The 23414-nt window shown below is 45.5% G+C and overlaps 1 protein-coding gene across 6 annotated transcripts in view; it reads right to left on the bottom strand.

The window, feature by feature from the left end:
- UBR4 (ubiquitin protein ligase E3 component n-recognin 4) overlaps positions 1–23414 on the bottom strand; it is a 2945062-nt gene that overhangs the window by 2442660 nt on the left and 478988 nt on the right. For all 6 annotated transcript variants that reach the window (XM_069611069.1, XM_069611071.1, XM_069611072.1 and 3 more), the window contains exon 16: positions 20141–20300. In XM_069611069.1, coding sequence (XP_069467170.1) covers positions 20141–20300 — 160 coding nt within the window. The remainder of the gene's footprint in view (positions 1–20140; positions 20301–23414) is intronic.

Here is a 23414-nt window from a genome sequence, read left to right as displayed (position 1 = left end):
GTGCCCACAACAGAGCCGCCAGCCTGTCTTCCAAGGTCAGGGGCTAGCACTTGAAAACGTGGCTGTTCCCAGTCATCCTTGCCGTCCGAAAAGACAGCGCCGCTGCTGTCACTTGAGGCTCTCTCCACATCCATGGCAGCCTCAGCCTGCATGGCGTGATGGGCCCAGCATTTCGTTCTGCAATCTTTAAGGGTCTTGGGTCGCAAAAGCTTACAGGCTCAACAGGCCCTTCGTCGTAGTCATGGTTTAGACACAAGTTAAAAAACTGTTTATCAAAACTTTTTATTACACGTTGGGCAGAATTTAAAGGGTGTCCTATCCATGTCTGGGGAAGGCAGCCGGACAATAAGGGGAAAGGGTGGGAAAATACATTGTATAATGACTGCCCCCACTCTCCTTACTGTAAGGGCCTATGCCCATTGGGCCTTCCAAGGCCGAAAAGGTGTCCGACGGGCTGTGTTGTCCTTGTTTGATCCTTCACCGTGTCGAGAAGCGTGATGTCTGTCGAAAAGGACCGAAAGAGTAACTATATTTTAAACTTTGCATAAGCAAATAGCGTCAGCCAAAATTGAACTCTCCGAGAAGCGACCGTTCAAGATGGTGGAAAAAAACAATCTCGGGGACCTCGACGCATGAAGGACCGCGTTTCAAGTGCTTGTATCGGTTTAGATCCTAATGCTGTGCATAGGCCGACATCTAGTGGAAGCTGCTGAGTATTACAGTTGTTTTCAAAATTCGAAAAAGGTATGTTGACAGGACGTGCCAATAATATCCCTGGTGTGACGTCCACTGTACCCATGGTCCTTCACGCGTCGAGGTCCCTCAGATATTATTTTTCTGACATGAGGTGCAGCGTGAGTACAGTTGTATCCAAGCAGATACGTATCAGACAAGCTCATAAGCATCCATGCACTTTCTCTCTGAGGGGAGGAAGGGTGGGTGGATGTGAATCTAAGCAGATACAAGCATCAGAAATACTATTACGGTGAGTAATGTATCCCTTCTGAGGCTTGTGGAATCTGCATAGATCACATGCTGTGCATAGATTAGCGAGCAGTGTTAGGAGAAGGTGGTGGGATGTGAGAAGGTTCATGGGCTAACAGATGTCTTAGAACCGCCTGTACCACCTGTATATCTGTCTTGGAATGAGTGTCAATACAGTAATGCTGAGTGAAATTGTGTATTGCGCTCCATGTAGCTGCTTTGCAAATGCTGTCTAGAGGGACATTTGCAATTAAAGCCAGAGTGGCTCCTGTGCTCCTTGTGGAGTGAGCTCTAGGCGTGAAAGGCAGTGTTTTGTTTGATAATGAATAGCACAATTGTATACATCTGACCACCTGTCTCCTCTGCCTGCTGCTATGCAGACAAACAGTTGGTCTGTTTTTCTTGGCGGTCTGGTCTTGTTTACATAGTAAAGGACTGCCCTCCTCACATCTAGTGCGTGGAACTTTACCTCAGCTGAGCTGGTGGGGTTCTGAAAGAAAGCCGGTAGCTGAATAGACTGGTTTAGGTGAAATTTAGAGAAAGTTCGATGAGAACCTAGGGTGAGTACGTAAAACCAGCTTGTCTTTATGTTATTTCACAAACTCTTCTTATGGAAGTAATAGCCATTAAGAAGACAGTCTTGTAAGTCAGGTGTTTAAGACTTGACTTGTGTATTGGCTCGAAAGGGGGTCCCATGAGCTTAGCAAGTACAACATTGAGATCCCATTCTGGTGGTGGGTTTGAAATGGGAGGGTGGAGTCTTTACTCCCTCCGTTAAAGCCTTGATGACGGGCACCTTCCATCATGAGACCTTATTGTGAGAGGTTGTGTATGCTGACAGGCCGCCAGGTGGACCTTTAAAGAGTTGAATACTAACCCTGAGTTTAGCAAGTTGAGCAAATGATTTAGAATGTGGGATGGATAACATTCTATGGGGTTAATTTGTTTAAATTGGCACCAAATTACAAATCTTCTCCAAATAACAGTGTCTAGTGTTAGGCTTTCGTGTTTCCTTCAGGATATCCATACACCTCTGTGGTAAGTTAAGATGTCCGAACTCTATGACTTCAGGAGCCATGCTGCCAAGTTCATTGAGCGAGGTGGAGGGTGGACTGGTAATCCCCCGTGCTGAGTGAGCAGATGGGTCAGGCACGGGAGTTTGATGGGAAAGCACATCGCCAGTTTACACAGATGTGGGTACCAAGGTTGTCTTGCCCACACAGGAGCAACTAGGATGAGCGTCATGTTCCTTGTGCATCTTGTTCACCACCTTTTTCATGAGGTGTTGGGGGGAAAAACGTAAGCAAATTTCCCTGACCAGTTCATCCATAGGGCGTTCCCCTTTGGAGCCTGGCTGAGGGAACCTGGACACGAAATCTGGGCATTGACCGTTTGTAGCAAACAAGTCCATTGTGGGGGAACCCCATTGAGAGAAGAGGTGTTCTACGACCCCTATCTGTAGTCAACATTCATGCTCCTCTGGTAGGGGATCTCTGCTCAGAGAATCTGCCAGAGAGTCGAGTTCCCCTGGAACGTGCTGCGACGATGGGAATATTTTCCGTTTGAGTGCCCATCTCCATATTTGCTGCGCAAGCCTGGACAGATTGGGCGAACATGTGCACCCCTGTTTGTTGATGTAAAACATTGCCGTAGTGCTGTCTGTCAGGACTTGCACAGATTGGTTTGCTAGGTGAAACTCGAATGCCTGAGAACCTTGAATACCGCCACTAGTTCCAGCAGATTGATGTGGTTCTGTGCTGCTGCATGAGACCACAGACCCTGAGCTGGGTGATGAAGTTAATGAGCCTCCCACCAGGAGAGTGTGGCGTCTGTTGTGACAATCGCTTGTACTTCCAGATCGTGAAAGGGTTTCCCCTTCTACAGATTTGTTCTTGTCCACCAGCGAAGATTTTGTACTAGTGTTGGCAAAACGACCACTAGATCGTCCCACTGACCACTTGCCTGAGACCACTGTTTCGCCAAACCACTCCTGCATGGGTCGCAGGCGCGCGAGGTACCAGGTAAATGCAAGATGCCATCATGCCTATTAAACGCATCGCTTTGGTATGCTTAGCTGACGGCCGGCTTGATAATGCAGTATTTGCAGTAACATGTTTTTTGACTCTTTCCTCCGACGGACAACCAACCCCTCTTCTGTGTTTATAACCGCTCCTAGGAAGTGTTTGGTTTTGCTTGCCACTAGGCTTGATTTTTTTCTCGTTGATGGAGAAGCCCCATTGAAAGAAGGTTGATAGTTCTTTGAATGTTTTGCCTGCAAATTAGGGGAGACTCCCTTGTAATCAGCTACTCGTCCAGGGAAGGGTACACTGGGATTGCCTGCCTGCGCAGGTGTGCTGCCACCACCGCCAGAACCTTCGTGAATATCCTTGGAACAGATGCTATTCAGAAGGGCAGCACCTTGCATTGGTAGTGCTGGTTCGCTATCTTGAAACGCAAGAATCTTCTGTGCACTGGGAACATTGAAATATGAAAATAGGCATCTTTCATATCCAGTGTTGCCATGCAATCCCCTTTTTTTAGCAGAGGGGTTACCTCTTGTAACGTAGTCATGCAGAACCTTTGTGGCTTGACATCATTTGTATTTGTTTATTATTTATATCGCACACCGAACCCTGAGGTAACTGGGCACTGGAGACAAAACAAACAAAACAATGCAATGTCAGGTGACCACTCTGCAATGACGGATTCCCTTTTTAAAGCTGTACATTTATGTACTAAAGTGACGAGAAAATATAGCAAAAAAGATTAGCAAAAAAACAAATCTGATCCTGTAGCATTGGATTATACACAAAAAGCATATGGCCAAGCAAACAGGAAATATAATTCTGCTTCGGATAAGCAGAACACAATACCAGTACTAATTAAAACAATGATACAAAGGCAATGATACAAAGGGTCCCTATGGTTATTCAAACAACCTTACTCCAATCAAAAAGAAAGGCAGGTTGTTTAAATCATTCACAAAAGAGTAAGAGTTATTTTCTACGGATTTGTTAAAAATAAATACCGCACACGCTTGATAACGCAATTCTGATGATCAGAAAGAAAATCCAATTTACAGTGCGCCCAAGCAATCTATAATAGACAATTAACTAAACGCATGCATATGCGAAGAGAACACATCACACCCGCACTAAAAATACTACATTGGCTACCAATAAAACAACAAATAAAATGCAATTCAATGTGCATCAAGCACAGAGCAATACACAACCAAAGCGGAGAATTCCCGAGAGAAATTACAACCTACATCAGCCAACAAGAATGCTCCGATCAACCAACAACATCCACCTGGAACCGAAACCCTACAACAAAAACAAACTCTCACCAGGCACCGAAAACCTGCAATGACTTACCAAAGAATATACGCAACACAAGAAACCACCTACTATTCAGGAAACTGCCCAAATCCTGGCTCTTCACTGTGTAACTAGAAGACCACCCACAAGACCACACACACACACTGCCAAAACAACGATGAATGAAGATACCGATTGTGGTTCCCACCAAGCAATCGAATCTAAGGAACGCATTTCACAACATACCATACGACATAATGAGAGATACACACAAGAGGACGACACTGAAGACTGAATACATAGAGAGCCCAAGACGGCTAAGGCAAATGTGGAGTTGGCTGACTTAAGGGCCATACTTCCAGCTGAAAATGCCTTGCGCGCCCTCAATCCACATGCTTGTAGTCCCTATCCGGAGGGATGGTAGGGTACGCTGCTTTATTAGATGTAGCTGTGGCTGCCTGGACCACCAGACTCTCAGGAGTGGGGTGTTTGGACAGATAGCCGCTACACGATGGGCAGTATTTTCTCATGAGGTATTTATTCACTGCAGGGATAGAATACAGGGATTCCCAATTTTTGGCCACCCCATTTTGTAAGGCCACGTGAAAGGGTAAGACTGGGCCTGTAGGTGGGCCTTGGTCCAGAATATCAGTAAGGTCATCCTGGATGAATTGAGCTGGTGGTTTAGCCCAACCTAGGTATTCACCTACCTTTGACATCAGGTGCTGAGACGAGGAATCAGCGTCTTCTCCCAAACTCTGTTTCAGGTGATGTGTCCACTCCACTAGCATTATGCAGTGCGTCAACCAGATCTCTCATTTTACTCTCCTCTGAGATTAAACAATCTAGCACATTAGGAGTTCCATACTCAAGGCCAAAGGGAACCTCCTCATCCTCAGACCTCTCTTCCTCCTCAAAAATCGAAGAGAGGGATTTAAAGTACTCCTTTCTAGGCAAAGGAGTGTACATTTTGGCAGGAACCACCAAAGGTTTAGGCTTTGGGGAGGCTTTGATTTTGCGTATCTGCCAGTTTTAACTTGCTCAGAAGGCTGAGTTGGGGCCACAGTGATTTTTGGGGCCAATGATTTTGTTGTCGAAGTCGAAAAGGGCGTCGATGGAAATGGTGCCGATGGCATTGAGGATTCGACGGACGCCTTTGAAGATTTCTTCTTCGAAGTATGTGGAGTCTTCGATGGTGTCGATCTCAAGCGCCCCTCTTGACTCGTGTGACTTTTTCATCAGAGACCTAGAAGGTTCTCGATGGGTCTTTCTTCGATCACCCTGGCTTGAGGCTGGCAAGTGTCGGAACGGGCTGCTCTCGGCTTCCGAAGAAGGTGAGGATGGAGGCTTTCCCTTCTAGCAAATTCTAGCATTTTCATACGAAATGCCTCCCACTCTGCAGATGAGCAATGTTTTGTGGGGCACTTACATTTTCTGGGGGATTTGTCTGAAGAGGATGGCGACCGATGGATTCAGTCTCTTCGATCGTTTCGTCGAGGACAAGAGGCGGGAGCCACTACGGGATCTTGATCTCTTTTTGTCATTTTCGAGGAGAACGATCTCCAGACTCGACGGCCGAGGAACGATCAGTTTCAGTTTTACGGCCTGCCTGCAATTTTCCTTTCCTTTCTCGCATGGCTTTACTTGTCATTGCCTGACATTTCAAGCAGGAATCCGTGTCCTGGGCCTCCCCCAAACACCATAGGCACGAGCAATGCGGATACGTGACAGACATTTTCGAATCGCATTCTCTGCACTTTTTTGAAATCCAAACAAGGTGTAGTAGGGGTTGATGATGAAGACGTCTCGTCGAAGTTTTTTGAAGAACTATGCAGTAAACAAATACTAACAAGGCACGCCGAGTCTGCAAAGCAAACACGTTTGCGGAAAAACAGAACTGAGGCAAACAGGCGCAGTGCGTGCTTTGCCACTTGCACACCCAATGACGTCACCCTCAACGGAGGCCTTCGAGGGACATCGACTCGGCGCCATCGACGCACGGCACCCTCTGCAGAGAAATGTTTTGCCGAAAGCAGCCAAAGATGGATGAGATATCAAAGATGAGGAATACCTTGGAGGACACAATCCATTCGAAGCATGTATTCCTTTGCCAGGAGATCATTGTGATGTACCTCAAGTTGTTGGGAATTTCAATTTGATTAAATCTGCAAATGGCACTTTTTTGTGAATTTGTTATATTGGAAGAAGTTATTTATCATGATGCGCAAATAGTTATTCATCCCTGTGGGTGCATTTGAATAAACAGCTGAGGTTGTTTGCAAAGCATTGGTGCAGATCAGTGTTTAGCGTAGCATTGTTAAACATCTATATGTGGAGTTTGTGAGTTATTATACCGTTAAGAATGGAGACTATAGCAGCAACTGACGGCTGGTAAAAGATCATTTTTACAAATAAAATATTTTACATTCAGTTGCAAGCAAGAAAGATACCATTGGTGAACAAACATCAATGTGTTAATTTAGCCCAAATAAATTGCTTAACAGCACATTTTGACAAATAATATCACTGTTTAATGATTACCACTGGCTCACTTGGGAGAAGATGCAGGAAGATCTCCAGCAAGTAGAATATGAAAGCCGTTGATGTATTTTTTGGTGCAAAAAACACATGCAGAGAAGAATTCAAAGTTTATTTCTGTGACAGAAGGGGGAAGATTACATTTTTCAGAATTCTCAAAAAAGAATGTCTAAATTTGCAGAAAAGATCAAGAAAACACACTTATAATGTTTTGTTTTTGAGCCTTCCCATTAGGACACACACATAGGCCATACCTTTTTGGTTTCAATGGTTGAACTGGAACCACTCTTTTTATTGAATCCAGCACAGATTTGTTTAAGTGTGATTTTCTTTACATGTACACATTGAGACATGAGCCTACATAAACACGCAGGTTCAAGAATATTTATTTTCCAAATTAGAAGTAACCAGTACCATAAATATGGAGTGGACATATGTCTAAATGCCAGAACATTGAAGTGCGTTTACTAGAGTTGTTGGCAATGTTGTAAAATGCTATTTAACATTTTCAAGTAAATGCACAAGCATTTATACTGACAATCATTAACTCCAAAAGAAAAAAGAAATTTAGTATTAATCAATGCTATGAAAATAGAACGTCATAGCAGAAATATTGGCATGTTGATTGAAAATATGGCTGTTTGTGGCCACATGCACACATTTTGCAAATGGCATACACGTACTGCCTGCAGCTATATATTAACATATTTAGCTCACTGTCGACTCCCTTTCCAAACAGCAGTTTGTGCTGAAACGAACGCAACTACAAAGGGCTGACTGAAGCACACCTCAGGCTTCGACAATTTCCACTGCTGTCCATGGGAATGGCACACCTCTATAGCTTTAAAATGTCAACATGACACAAGAGACACTTTTCAGGAAATTCTGATAAAGCAGGTTGCCGGACCACATACATCGAGGTCAGACGGTGTAGAGTCCCTTCAGTTGTAGAAACACCTACAGATTGGGACTTATTATCTTTGACTGCTGAAGGTGTACAAAATTCCTCTATGAAAGGAAGTATAAAAGTGTGCACACTTATTCTACAGGACAATATGTTTTGAAAAACTATTACAAATCTTCGGAACCAAGAGACTTTTTTGGATTCTCTCAATCTCTTCTATACCATCAGGAGGGAAATTTGACATTGTTCAAGGAACCTTATCAAAGTGCCTGCATGGCCACGCTCATTAGCTGCTATCCAATCAAGGCTCAAGGGTGAAAGTATGTATTGAAAGGTGCCAGACTATCAGGGTTACGGAGTGTCTCAACTGCTCTGTCAAAATAAATGAACAATTAGCATTATTCATCTATATAACCTGTACAACATCTGCTGTTGGTCTTCTAACTTCTGAAAACTAAAGAACATCTTCAAGTAGGGAGGAGAATCTCAACCACAACTGGTTCTCAGATCATGAAGGAAAACATGCAGCATGTTACTCAGACCCGGTACTCAAGCCACATGAGACGATGCTTTGTTGAGATGACTGGTTTATGGCTTTTCAGCACATTCAAAGCCGAATTCAAGTATCAGCTGATTACATGCATAAAGCGAGTACAAATTCACTGATGTTCTGGTGTGAATACCTGAAGAATATTTCCAATCATTACATGACATTCATTTTGAGGCTGTATGGGAACATCAAGCAACCAATGGCGGTGCTGAGCAAGCACAAAGCTTAAGTGCTCCAGTGGCAAATGGTGGATCCAGAGCCGTCAACTGACAGAAAATGTACTGCCCTTCACATCCACTGGATGCACAGGTACAGTTTTTTTCTCCACCTCATGCATGCTGCAACACACTGAAGTTATGCACCTTGCTTGAGCTTTAGAATCTACTTCTACTGGGGGCACTGGCAATGTGCTACTGATGTACCAATCTCTTGATGTGAAGGGAACAATAAATCCATCCCCTGCTATGCTCCATCCAGAAGGCTATCTAAGGGGCAATTTGTCGCAGAAGCAAGACAACGGAGAGCAATCACTGGTTTGAATCCTGGTCCTGCACTTGCTGGTCTCTGGCAAGAAGCGCAATATAAAAGCTACATTGTTTGTGGCATCTACCTCCTTTGAGGGTGAAGCAGCTGAAGGGAGGGTTACCAATTAATCTGGTGTTTGACGCAGTGTGTCGGGATATACTGAAAGCAACGATTCGGATGACACAACCTGGTGTTGTCAACGCATTTGCTGCAACTTTTGCAGTCAACTAGAACTGGAACCCTTTGGAACACTGCAATACGAGTTTTCCAAATTGCAGCCCTACAGAAAACTCTTTCGAAAGCCATTGACACCAATGTGCAATGGACATATGCCAACTTTCCCAACGGCTCACCAACTGATTGGGAATACGATGGGGAGGATTACTGATGAAGGTTTCCTTGCAGGTACAACTGTGCTTAAACTTCAAGCGAAACCTCAGCTACTCTTCTACTAAAAGACATGCATTTTTCTTTCCACTTTTCTGCCGTTTAGTTCCGGTTTAAAAAAGGCATTAAAGAGACGATAAAAAAGTTTTACCATTGTTTTTATTTTGATCTTGTCATGTACAATTGCTAAATGGTCACTGAAAAGATGTTTTTTCTGACATATGAAATACTAATGAGAAATTTGGGGTTTTATATAGAAAGCATTTATGTTGTAATTGAGGCGTGGTTTTACACATCTTATTGACAATCTAAGCATGAAGTATAGTTTCACTAAACAACAATTCTGTATTTCATATTTAATAGAATATACCACTAACCACCGGAGGGTGGTTATATTGAGCCACTAAATGTTTTCTTTCATTGCCATTGCATTAAGAACATGTGCCTATTAGTAATGCATAGCACACTTCAAGCATTTTGCTTTAAGATGTTATTTTGTTTAATAGCAGTACTGTTGGATAGGACATAATTGTCCTAAATTACCGTTTAAGTACAAGACTGATTGTAGGAGGGGGTGGGGGAGCTGGGGGTGTAATATTAATCTGTTTTTGCCTTTAAAATAGGTCTTGGAACTCCTACAATCTGCATTTCACCAGATAGAGGAATACAGAATTCCTGGTGGCTTAGAATTACGCACAGCATACAAGTGACACCTAGTGCCCATTCTCACATGGATAGGCAAGACCCAGTATGAATAGTAAGGCTAATATACTTAGCACTTTCATAACGCTAAAATGCAGGTTCTTTGAGCTTGTGCGTTCACTGCAGAGAAGTACAGCTTCAATACAGTACTTGCATTCAGATTCACTGAGTTTATTAATTCACAGCAGATAAATATAATTTTACTACATAGCCTACATCAAGCTTCATGGGGCTTTATAAATTCAATGCAAACATGTATATTTCTAAAGCACTTAGACAAACCTTGCCCATTACAAGTATTAGTTTGATACATATACTATATTGGATTTATGAATCACACACTAAAGCAATGTGGCCTCTGGTGTGCTAATGAATTTTAAAACAAAATGCAGCAGATTGCATTTAATTAGCCATGTAAAGCTCTACAGGGCATAGATCTGGCTTAAATACAGCGGCTCAGAAGAATGCAATCCAGCAGCGTGTTGGCAGACAAGGTCGTGTAAAGGATGTGTGCAGAGCCAACCAGGTGGGTAAGCAGATAGGGAAGCGGAGAACTGAATCCCCGCCAACCAGATGAGGATTACTAGCGAGATGATATGCAAGTCTTGAAAAAGCAATTTTTCGAAACAATTATTTAGAGCACCCACGTGAGAAGTAATATTCTACATTTTTCAGAGAGATTCAAGGAAGCATTTGTGAATTCTTATTTGTTTATCAGGTAAACCAAGTTAAAGCACACAAGGGAGGATATTAGAACAGATACAAAGTGATGTAGCATTTTGTTTGGATGTCCCCAGAACTAGATTAATGCAGAGGGCACAGAAAGAGGCCTGCATTCATTTGATTAAACTGATACACTAATTTAGTAGAGAATGAAGTTGACAGTCTTATCTGAAAAACCTGATGGTATTCTCCCGTCTACTCCCTCAGGATCTTTCATTCAGGTGGCTAGGAAAGAGCCATAGCTTTTGGATCCTGGCCATGGACAAGCGAGGGAGGATCACCAGGGTGGCGGGTCACGAGGGATTGGGAGAAGAATACCCAAGGGTGAGGCATGGTAATTCCCCATTCCCAATAAAACCCCAAACCACTCTCCCTCAGCCTTCATGGGGTATTTTCAATCACACCCCATCTCCCCCTCCCCTTTTCGAACAAACAGTGAGACGAGGAAGATGTAACTAAGATCAATGATGATCATCCATAGGAAAAGCAATGGGAAGCAGGACGGGGCCTACTACTGTTAGTTAAGAATTGATGCAGTCGCACTGTGTGAGACTACACAACACTTATTATGAGGTAAACCACCTTTTGGTATAGGTCTGTACTACACAAGTTGGTAGTGTGACGGAGCAGCCAGGCCTATCTCAAGAGGGGTAAATGTGAGCTGTAGCAATAAATCATCAATACAAGTAACCAAGTACCACTTATACTAAAGGTTTCAGTTATAAATAGTTATTTAACATCCAGTTTTAAATAAGCATTCTTTAAAAAGGCAATTTGTGTAACAATGTAAATATACTTTTCAGAATCAGAATAGGTTAGTGCATAATCATTGGATATGCTTCATACACAATTCCTACACCCTGAGGTCACTTCAATCACAAGGACAGTAATGGCATTTATATATATCGCACTAATTATACTTGGCCGATGCCAAGGTTGCAGAAAGGAAAGGTTTAGGGAAGGAACAAGGTTAAACAGGTTCTCAGTAGATTTGAGGATACTTAGATCTTCCAATGAAATCTAGACAAGCCTTTCCCAGCAATAGCAGTCTAAAACAGGTTACCTGAGGGCCAAACAATATCAAAGTCAATGGGCTAGAAGAATCTGCATGGGACCAGGACAGCCAAAGTCAATTGGACACAGTCTATGGACCTGAGGCACTTACTTAGATAAAAAGTCTTGCAAAGTTAGAGAGTTTGTACGATATGATATGATATAGGTTATTTATAACGCGCTTAATACCCAGAGGTTTCCAAGCGTTGAGCCGGGGATCGAACCTGTGATGCTCCGTGTCGTCTTGCTTCCAAGGCGAGGGCGTTGCCCCGGAGTTAACCTCCCGAGACCACCTCACTTGTAGAGTCACAAGCTGTTAAGCTTGTGCAAAGAGTTGGAATCAACTCTCAAGGTAAGCCAATGCCATTCCAAACTGAGAAATGCAAAGCTGAAAGACAGTGAGGCAAGTACCCCAAGTCTAAACAGTACCTCTGGTTAGAAGAGTGGTCCAGCTGGATTCTGTCCTGTTGCAACGATACAGTGCCTGGGTTCCTGAGCACCAGTCATGGGGACAAGAAGAAAAACGTCTGGAGGGCTCCTGCAGCAGCACTTTGGAGGTCTGTTAGGCAAAGTTTGTATGCAGTACCCTTTGGGACCACTACACACAACTATGACATGTGCAAGCAAAACCAACCTTTGGTACAAGTCCGTACCTACAGCCAGGCTTATCTCAAGAGGGAATGTGAGCTGTAATGATGTTACACAGAGGTCTACAATCACAGTTGATCAAATAAACTCTTACACTTAAGGTTTATTTGTTAAATAGTTAATTTAACTGTCAGTTATAAAACATTCATAAGGAGGCAATATAATCACACACAAATATACTTCAGTACTGTACACTTTAAGTGCCTGAGGCATTCCGAATACTTTGAAGTAGAAAAAAGGCATAGGTTATCAGAACATTTTTTTTTAAAATTTGATTAGTTGATCAACAACTTTCCAAATATTTTTCAACAAAATGTAACCCTTTAAGTGCCAAGGGCGAGGTATCTCGTCCTTGGCAGTGCACACGCAGTGCCAAGGACGAAATAGCTTGTCCTTTTAGGCGCCTTGTTTTGAGTGATCCCCTGCAAAGCAGGGATCGCTCAAAACTGTAATCCAACCGCCGGGCTATGTGAGGGGGAGGTCCCCCCTCAGTGCCAGGGGGCTGGATTACCTTCAGTTTCACGTCGGCGTGCTTCACGCACTTCAGCGTGATACTGAAAGTAAATTCCCCGCAACAGCCATTTTCGGCTGCTGCGGGGAAGAGAGAAGGTAAGAGACCTTGTTCCGCCTCGATCTCCGGCTGTATTTCAAGCCGGAGATCGAGGCGGGTATCGTTGGAAAGGGGAGATTCTCCCCTTTACAACGATACCCATTGTGTGGCATTGCTGCCCGCGGATAAGGCGCAGGGCGCGCGATCCGCGGCCAGCAATGCCACCGGATCAATACAGATCGGTTTGTGACGCAGGGGGTGGGGGGCTGCTTACTAGGTAAGCGGCTCCCCTCCCCCCGTGGCCCCAAGGCATGGGGCCACAGCGCCAGAGACCCCAGGGGGCAGATGATCACTGCCCCCAGGGGTAAAAAAGGAAAAAAAAAAAAAGAAAAAAATCGGGGGGGAGGTGGGAGGAGGTTTGGGGCTCTGGGTCCCACTAGACCACCAGGGATTTGGCAAAAAGTGGTGTCCTTGGAAAGGGGAGGTTCTCACCTTTCCAAGGACACCATATATATGAGGCATTGCTGGTCACGGATTGGGGCAGAGCGCTCGATCCGTGACCAGCAACCCACTAGACCACCATGGATCTGTTTGTGAGGTGCGGGGGGAAGTGGCTGCTTCAAGTAAGCAGCCCTCTCCCCCCTCCCAGCCCCCAAAGCATGGGGACACATGCATGTGAACCCTGGGGCATATGGCTGACCATCTGCCCCAAGGGAATGTAAAAAAAAAAAAAAAACTGAAATGATGGGAAAAGGGGGTGCCCCCCCCAACCGAAGTAGAAAGGGGGCACCCCTTGTAACCCTCCCTGGGGGGCAGATATCTGCTCCTAGGAAGGGGCATCTGACCCGAGGGAGGGATGCATGAGGTGCCCCCCCTATCTGCCCCCAGGGAGGGTTGCATAAGGTGGGGCCCTCCATTTGGGGTGGGGGGGTTGAGGGCCACCCCCGTTGCAGTACATCATTCGCTGCCAATTTAGGGTGGCCCTCAGCGCCCCCCCCCCCTAAAAAGCAGCCTATGAATTTGTATTCTTTTTTTTGTTTACCCAACTTTGCTTGGTGCAGATAGCCACATTAATGCGGCAATCTGCCCCCAGGGTGCCCAAACCCTACTGCCCCATCTATTGGGGGTCCTGCCCCCCTTTTGTGGTGGCCCTCTCCCCCCCCACCCCAAATGGCTGGGGGGGGGGGGGACAGCTCATGCTGCCCTCCCTGAGCCTCCTAAGAAGGGCTGCATGATGTGCCCCCCCCCTCCGTTCGGTGTGGGTGAGGAGAAGGCCACCACAAATGGTGGGACAGGGGCCCCAATAGATGGGGCAGTAGGGTTTGGGCACCCTGGGGGCAGATTGGCACACTAATGTGGCCATGTGCGCCAAGCGAACTTGGGTAAACAAAAAATAAAATACAAAATCGTAGGGGGGCTGAGGGGCACCCTAAATTGGCAGCGAATGATGTACTGCAACGGGGGGTGGCCCTCACCCCCACCCCAAATGGAGTGCCCCACCTCATGCAACCCTCCGTGGGGGCGGATATCTGCTCCTAGGAAGAGGCATCTGACCGCAGGGAGGGATGCATGAGGTTGCCCCCCCCTATCTGCCCCCAGGGAGGGTTGCATGAGGTGGGGCCCTCCATTTTGGGGGGGGGGGGGTTGAGGGCCACCCCCCGTTGCAGTACATCATTCGCTGCCAATTTAACCAGCTCCGAGAATGATATCCAGGTGGCTTACTGTTGAGTTGATTGGTCCCACCAACTCAAAGGGAGGAGTCATCCTTACATGGCTTCTCTGTGGAGATTAACTTAGCGATTCAGACCTGCAGCAGGGCTTCACCGGGCAAACCAACGGTCCAGGAGTTGCAGCAGCTGTCCTCTTCAAGCTCGTATTTGGTTCTTTCGTTCCAGTGGTCGACTCTGCCTTCCAAGCCAAGAGACTTTTATTCAGTTCTCTCACATTTATTCCAGCCTAGCTGTCACTCACCCATCAGTTTGGCTGTGCTTGCCAGACAGCCAGCCAATCACCACAGAGTGCATTTGGGTCTCCTAGGAGATTAAGCACAGGGAGTTTCGGGCACCTCCCTCACTTCTTGCCCACCCCAGACACTCGGGCACCAGAGGCCGTCTCCATTCCAAAAGTCTGCCAAAGACGAATCAACAAAGGAACCAAACCTGGTTTGGCACGCAGAGCAAAAGTCTAGAAGGACCTTTCCACAAAGAAACGGCGAAAAAAGAAGACCGGGACCTTTAATTTTAAAGAGGGGGCATAGACAGCATCTTGATAAACATGGCTCCAGCTATTTAACACTATTGGTGTTCGCGATCGGAAAAAATCATGGTAGTTCATTGTAAAACCACTGCCACCAGCCATTTCGAGGGGAAAGGGTAGCATTTGACTGCTACATGAATATCTAGACAGAGGGGATACTAAGTAACCCCCTCCAGCCCTCTATTGTAAGAGGGTGAGCTGGGTCTAGGTATTTAAAGGCTAGTAAAGTCAATTTCAATTTCACTTTACTTACTCTGGGAAACAGTAGTTATCCCAGAGAAAGTATTTTAACCTTGGGAAAGCCTGAAAAGGTTTCCCTGTGCTACTGCATTGAGGGTGCTGTGTGACGCATGAAAAGATGATGCCTATGGAGTTGTCTAAAACTCCATAACCAAACAAAACACAAAAGTAAAACACATTTCAAAACACGAGACAGTGGGATAAAGGGTCACACTCTCTCCAGGTAAAATAATCAAGTCCTCAAAATCCAGCAAAGTTGCTGGGGGTCTCTAGGGTGAAGGGAATTAGCAAATTTTTGAGAATTCTCCCCAACACGGTAGTCGACGGCTACAGGCTCTTTTCGGTTCAGCGGCACTTCACGGTTTCAGCGCTTAGTAAACAGCACTGTTGCTGATCTTGGATACCTGCTGGGCTTCCATCACTCCTTGTGTCCTGCACTCTGGTGAGGGGACTCGAGCTCGGTTCGTCCTGCTTCTTGAGGGTTCTTTGGAGGCTCCTGGAGCTTCTGCCAGATTTCAGACGTTCCACTCTACTACGGATTTCTCGACCCCTGGCACTCGGTTCTTGCAGCAGCGAAGTAGTACAGATAGTCAGGGCAGATGGTCGAGTGGAGTTTGTCTCAGGGTTAGTTGGTCCCACTAACCCAAGGGAAAAAGTCGCCACCTCCGGAACTTTCTCTGTCGAATTGAAAAAAAAGAGTTTCAGCACAGCAGCAGGGCTTCAGTGGGCAATTCAAAGGTCAAGGAGGATGCAGCAAGCTCCGGTCACAGTTTCTTCATCTGATGTTTCTCCCAGTGGTTGACTCTGCCTCTAGTCTCAAAACCCTCGCCTTTTAAGCAGGTTTCTCCCATTCATGCATAGCCTAGGCTGTCAATCCCACAGCAGGATGGCTGTCCTGAAAGGACAGCCAGCCAATCAGGACTGGTTGCATTCAGGCATTCCTAGAGACAAAGGACAACGTAGTTTCGGGAACCTCCCTCACATGCTGCCTTTCCTGACACACTGGAGTCAGAGGCGGGCTTCAGGGCCGAAGCCTGCCAAAGGCAAAATGAACAAAGGCTCAACGCACAGAGTATAACCCAAGAAAGACTTCACAAACATAAAATGGTGAAAAACGAAGAACGGGGCCATTTTGACAAAATGGTCACCCATGGGTGCTACACTGCAGCTGAGGATTCAGCCTGTGGCAGAAAAGCACAATGGTATGAAAATTAAACCACTACCACCAGCCATTTAAAGTAGTGATGGTAACATAAAAATGTTACATGAACCCGATAAAAGACGCCACGTGGCTAGACATATGGACAAGAAACAGCAAAGCCACAAGATGCGTATTCCTTATTAGTTACGCACTCAAACTACTCTCCCCAGAGCGCCTACATCATTTTAACAACTCGTTGGGTCCGGAGTGCTGGAGACAACGTGGGGCGCAAGGTGCATACCTCCACATGTGGTGGGACAGCTCAGTGGCTGGAAAATTCTGGAAAAAGGTGCTCCGGACCATTGAAGCAATCACACACCGCAGACTACCAATGGTCCCAGAGGTGATCCTACTAGGAGCCCTATTAGCAGATAGCTACCCAAAGTAGGGCCGAAAGGTGAGACTGAAAACCCAGCTCCTCCTGGCGGCGGAAATCACCATAGCCTGGAAGTGCAAGTCGCAGGAGGGCACGCTGCTGCTACTATGGTGGTTAAAAGTCTGGTACATTCTGGTGGCAGACAAGGTCACGGCCGCAAGAGAGGGAGCGCTACATCGCTTTACAGACTGCTGGTCCCCTGTGCTGGAATACAATCGTGAAATCCCGGCACTCACATTTCAACCAAAACTGGCAGAGCAGACCTTGCGCTCCTATAGGAGGGGGGACCTTAGCTGAAGCTTGATTGAGGGATTGCTGAGGGGGATTACATCAAAACTAAACTAAGTCTTTTCATAAGCCTCTAACCATACTGTTGCAACAGACTTTAAATAAAGTTGTTATAGTAAAAAGAAATGCTACATGAGACTGTAGGATAACAGACTACTAGGTAACCCCCCAGCAATCCACATAAAATGGTGAGTGCAGTACCTACAAAGAGAAAAGTTAAGTAAAGTCAATTTCACTTTACTAGTCTTGGGAACTGTAGTTCACACAAGAAAAGGTTTTAAAACCATATGAGAAAGCTAAAGGGATTTCTCTGTGACACTGCATTGAAGGTGCTGTGTCACCATACACAAAGTAGATGCCTATGGAGTTTGTCAAGACTCCAAAAACAGTGGAAACACAATCCAAATTAGGTCAGAACATGAGAGAGTGAGAAAAAGGTTTCGCTCACTACACGGTTAAAATTAAAAAGTTCTAAGTCCAGCAACAGAGCTGGGGGGTCTCTAAGGTGGGAGGAATTGAGCACTAAAATGAAAATTCTCCCCAACTAATATAACCTACCACTAGGCTGCCCCACTAATAAGGTCAGGCACTTTATCCCAACTGTCCACGCTTGACTCCACTTGACTTCTATACACTATAAAAGGTGGGGTTCTGCCAGACGCACTGAGCAAGCTGGGAATGCCATCTGGACCAGAGAAGCCAAGGAGCAGAGGGGGGCAAGAGCTGAAGGCTGGAGGAGCACGGCGTGTGGATACACTGGTCCGGTGTCCGTGAGGGACTGCAGTGCGGCAAGGGAGCTGTGTCTCCAAGGAGCCGGAGTGAGTCTGCCTGCATCCTACTGGCGGCGTTGAGGAGTGCTCGTTCCCTTGGGACCTGTGCTGTCGCCCAGGGTGGTTGCGGGGCAGGTGGTGAGACCCCGACCTCAACCCCGCTTCTCCTGGAGGGGCCGCCTGATGAGTTTCGTGAAAGTTAATGAGAGAAACTCGGAGCAGCAGAGCGTGTGGAAGGCACTGAAGTAAAGCGGTACAGAGCGAAAGGCAAGTGACAAATTGCGACAAGGCATAAAGCAAGAAAGCAAGCAGAAAGAGTGTAAAGCGTCACAAAATGAGGCAAGCTTAAAGCAAGCAAGAAAACAAGCAAAAAGTCAGAAAGAAAGCTTGAAGGAAAATGCGCTAGGGGCGCTGAAATAAGAGGAAAGTGAACTGTAAGAAAATATAAGAGATGGTGCGAGAGGAAGTGAAAAGATGGTACGAGCGCCCCAAAGGTGAAAAGAAAGTGCGAGCAGCACGGGAAAGTGACAAGAAGGTGCAAGAGTGCACAAAGAAAGAGGGTGCCAGTGGCACAATAAAGGCAAGTGAAGGGTGCAAGATGCACGACAAGATAAAAAGAGGGTGCAAGTGTGCACAATAGAACAGAAGGCATGAAAACTTTGCTGAAAGACAAAAAGGGCCCAAGCTTGGGGAAGGGAACCCTTAGAGGCCTGACCAGAACTAGGTATTCTTTTTGTTTGGAACTGAAAGAGTCCGGGCTTGGGGAAGGGAACCAAAAGAGACCCAAGGATATTATGAATTTTGTTGATTTGCCGTTAAGAGCCCTGCGTGCAAGGTTCTAAGGGCTCCCCTTTTGAATTGAACTATTGTGCACTGGCAGAACTACACCCCATTGGTAAGACTATCTGAAACCAGCTGTGGTTCACATTTCCTATTCTTTGAACCATTATTTTTCAAAACACATTTTTGTAAAGAGTGAGGCACGCATAGGTTTAGACACAAACTGATTATTTTGGACTTTCAGGCATGGACAGTCAGCCCTTAGAAACATCAGTTAAGGGAACCATCCCTTTAGAGTTGGGGCCAGTTAGGCATCATACCAACCCAGGAACCTTAGTAAATAAAGGTTTTGAAACTAACATCTTTTGGTCTGTGTCTCTCTTGATACCATGCCATTATTGCAGTTAGCAGCATGATTCAGGTTTTACTGGTCACTAAATGTATGTCTGAACATTATACCAGCAATTGACTTTGAAGAAGTGATTTGTTCAGTTTGGTCACTGCATGAAGGAATTAGAAGTACAATTGAAAATGCCAATGCATGTGTTTTTAGTGAAGAATGTATTGTTAAGGAAGTTGAGATCTTTTGTTGAAGAAGTCATGATGAATGCTTTGGTTGGTCATGGTTGAACAACATGGGGAACTGCATAAAATAAAATAACTTAATATATCCCACCTTGCTATCCTTGCAAATCTTTCAGAAAGACCAGTGTCAAAGAAGCTATACATTTTACCTTAATCAGTACAATGATCAAGTTATGCATTGGAAGAGCTCCACCCCACCGACTTACAAAAATTGGCTTGGAGACCTGGTAAAATGGGCCAGTGCAGAGAAATAATTATATGTGCAGAATGCCATTAGAGCTGGGTCAGGGGCTATATTTGGGAAGGCACGAGTTTTAGAATCTGCTGCAATACCAGTCTGATTTGATGCCACCCTGATCGATGGGATTTCCGTAGGTAACAATGCAAAACCCATACCACACTATTTAGGGAATACCAGGTTGCAAAGCCCTCTGGTCATAACACAAAAAACAAGTAATCTTAGTTGTAATTGGAAGCTCCTTTCTTTGGTGCAAGAGGTCGGGATCACCAAAGTTCAGTATTCACGTCAGTACCAATAAAGCAATGCACAGCCCACACTAATCTGGGTTCATTTAGATTCAAGCATGAAAAACACAACCAAACTAACTAGGTTGGATTTTCAAAACCCCAAACTAGTGTTGGTTCTGAATATTCCTCAAAATATTTGCTTCCTCGTCCCTAAACTGACTTTGGTAGTTTTGCAACCTGACACCTCAAATTTTACAGTTCCCATGTCATAAATAAAAAATGTCATACGGACCCTTTAGGCCATCCTTGTCCACATCCTTAATGATACTGGCCAAAGTGGCCATGTGCTGCTCCGTCAGGGACACACTCAGATAGTTACGAATGAAATTACTCCTGGCATTCAGCATGGAGGATGTGATGAAGTTAAGGATACCGGAAGCAAGTCCTAAAAACTGAAAAATAAAATGAGAAAGTCATTAGGTGGACATGACAAGTCAGACAAGTAATTCATTCCAGATGCACATTTTCTACTCACAATTATCAGGTCTGTTGACATGAGAAAAACCTACATTTACCATCTGGTGGCATTAAATCACAACAGAGGAACACACTGTCCTTGCTTAGTGATAAGCTGTGCAGAAGAAACAAAAGCATGGCTGGGACCAGCAAACTGTGATGGTGGTTTGTCCAACAAATTGTCTCTCCTGCCTCGCTTCTGTATAAACTGTGGTCGAAAATAGCATTAATTTGAACTACCACTTAAATGTTCTGTAGTCCTGGGTATAAACGTGATCATTGTTGGAGTTAAGAAAGAGGTTTTCCTTCTGATGCTTTCCCTCCATAAACAGCAATGGGACAACCACGTTTTGCTATTCCATTCACCCTTTCCCAATTTTTGGAGTCAAGTGAAGCCTTTTTGCTTCACTTAGCTTGCTAAGCTCATCTGTTTTTGAGACTCTGATTAGTTCCTACAGCTATCAGGGCAGGAAAACTCGGTTCTCCATAAGTAAAATTCTGTACATTTTTCTCTGCACAAATCAACTTCTTTGAAGTGCAGAAGAGATGCTTTATGTCCCTATAACTTTGTGTTTGGCAACTTTGTAATTACTTGTATGGTGTGTACAGGACGGGCTTGTGGCAGTGGATATTGTTGACTCTAAAATGGCTGTGCCAAGACATTTTCCAATGCCAGAGTGTCTTTGTTGCTGGGCAGAGGTAGTAACTAGAGGCTGTCCAGGATTGGACAGCCTCTGTCAGTTGGAATGTGCAGATCCTAACCATTGGTGGGCTGGAGGCAACGCCAACCCAGATGAAAGGGAGACACCTCCAGCCTTTTGACATATCATAGATGTCTTGGCTCCAGCAATGAAGGAGAGCAGCCCGCTGAAGATCAGGACCTGGTCATTGTAAGCCAGCCAGCAGCACTTTCTTCACTTGCCCGGTGAGGTCCAGTCTCTCTGCCGATATCGTGAAGACCCTCTTCGGTGTTTCAACCCGTGGACTGGTGGGAACGACCAGTCTAGATGCCTGCTCAAAGATCCAGCCATTGAAAGCGCTCGGAAGAATCCCAGAACCATCCTGTGGGCTAGCTAGACATCCTCCTGGACTACTTTACACAGCTCGCCGTCTCGAGTTTAGCCTTGGGACTCTGTAGATCCTCCACTTATGGAACAAGAAGCATTCCCGGAAGTTGCACCTCTAAACCATGAAGAGGTATCTTGCAGAATCAGTTTCTTTGTTTCTGCCACAAGGGTAACTTTGTATCATTTTCTTCAAGTTGCCGTCAATGCTCGTCATCTGCATAGTGTCCCAGGAGTCCTCTGAGGTAGTCACCATAGAAGTGTTCCAGTAGGCTGTGTGTCCTGGTGTCCAGATGCCCAGAACCTATCAAACAGAGCACAGAACCGTTATCTAGCCAGACCCAAAAACCCAACACCTGAAGTGACTGCTGCACCCTAGGCTCATTGACTTCCTTCGATGGAAATAAGGCATGAATCCAGAAGGCCCAGTGAATTCAGGCACTCCTAAAGTTGTCCATCAGCGAATCAGAGTACCGAGTTTATGTAGACAAACCGGTTTTATCCCACTGTCCCCATCTCCATCCATAGGGTTGTATGGATGTAGAGGCATAGCCTTCCCTATCCCTTGCCTAAGCGTGAGTGATGTTCTGGATCAGGTATCCTCCCTGTATATACCCTAAGGTGGTTAGATTGGGAGAGTCTACTAACAACTTTTTGCCAGTCTTTATTGAACTTTGGAACCCTTAGAAACTGCCCGTTGGCACTAGTCCACACTTGTTCAGATTCCTAAAGAGGCTCCTAGCCTCCTGAAAATACTTTAAATAACTTTATTTTGGTTTGGTTGCACGCATGAGAAATCAACACAGCATCATAAGTACACTGTTATTTAGCGATCGGATGGGACAGCAGATGAAGAGCGTCTTCCCTTCTCCCTTACTCGGACTGAAAAGACTTAATGGGACCCATCACTTCAAAGGCACTAGGCCGCTTTTTTCCAAGCTTGGTGTTAGGGAGGTTAATCGTTTTTATGCTGCATCTCCTCTCCTAGTGTGACCCCCTGCACGTTTTGCTTGACTTCTGTACCTTTTTCTTTAAATCCTGAATGAGTAGAGCCTGTTTCCACTCATTCATTCTTATGGGCTTTGTCTTTTGGAACTCTTTTCTTTGTATTCTACCTGTACTATGGAGTCTGTCTGCTCCATAACTCTTAAAAGCATCTATATGTTTCTACTTCAGCACACAGATCCTTATGGGCAGTGTTGCTGAGGACCCTTAGGGTCCTCTAAGATTCTTTTCATATATCCTCAAGTAGCTACTGTCCCAAAACTTTATAGTCTGCAAGATTGACACACCACCTTGGGTGGAGTGCCAAAGGGATACCTAGTATCCCCCTTCTCTCTGCTCCTGTGAATTTTAGTCCCATATAAATCTCTTAGTTATGGCAGTGGACGTGTTCTACCAAATACTGTGTAATTTCTGTACAGCAGGCTATGTCCATAACCCCGATGGTGTAAAATAGGGGCACCCAAGTACCAACTTGGGGCCTCCCTTCTTTTTACAAAATTACTAGGGTGGTTCTTCGTCAGCCCTTCTACCATTGTGGGAGGGGGAGGTCAGTGTGTGTATATTGTTTTTGGTGGGAATCCTTGGGTGCCCCCGCCTAGGCATCATAGTTTCTGGGCAGACAGGAAGTTGGGGGGCAGTTGTCCACCCACTTGTCCTTTGTCTGCCAGAGTGCCTGAATAGAACCAGCCCCCGCAGGGGGGTCTGTTTGTCCTGATTGGACAGCCAAAAGCCCCTTTCTGTAAAATGCTGAGAGATTGCAGAGGAGTGGGTGCTGGAACTGTATAAAAAGGTGAGCCTTCTGGAGTGAAATTCAAGTTGACCACTGGAAGCTGAAATAACTGAAGATGACCAGAAACGCCTGCATACCCTTTGCAACATGTGAACCAACCACTGCTGTCCTGACCCCATTTTCTGTGCGACAGAGGAGCTCCGAAGAGGACGACTCCTTCCTTTTGGCTGGTGGGAACAACCAGTCCCAAG

Source organism: Ambystoma mexicanum, chromosome 8 (genome assembly GCF_040938575.1).
Source record: "Ambystoma mexicanum isolate Mex_15411 chromosome 8, UKY_AmexF1_1, whole genome shotgun sequence".
NCBI classification, from domain to species: domain Eukaryota; kingdom Metazoa; phylum Chordata; class Amphibia; order Caudata; family Ambystomatidae; genus Ambystoma; species Ambystoma mexicanum.
The sequence above is the reverse complement of the archived record's forward strand: the minus strand, read 5'-3'. Positions and strand labels throughout refer to the sequence as shown.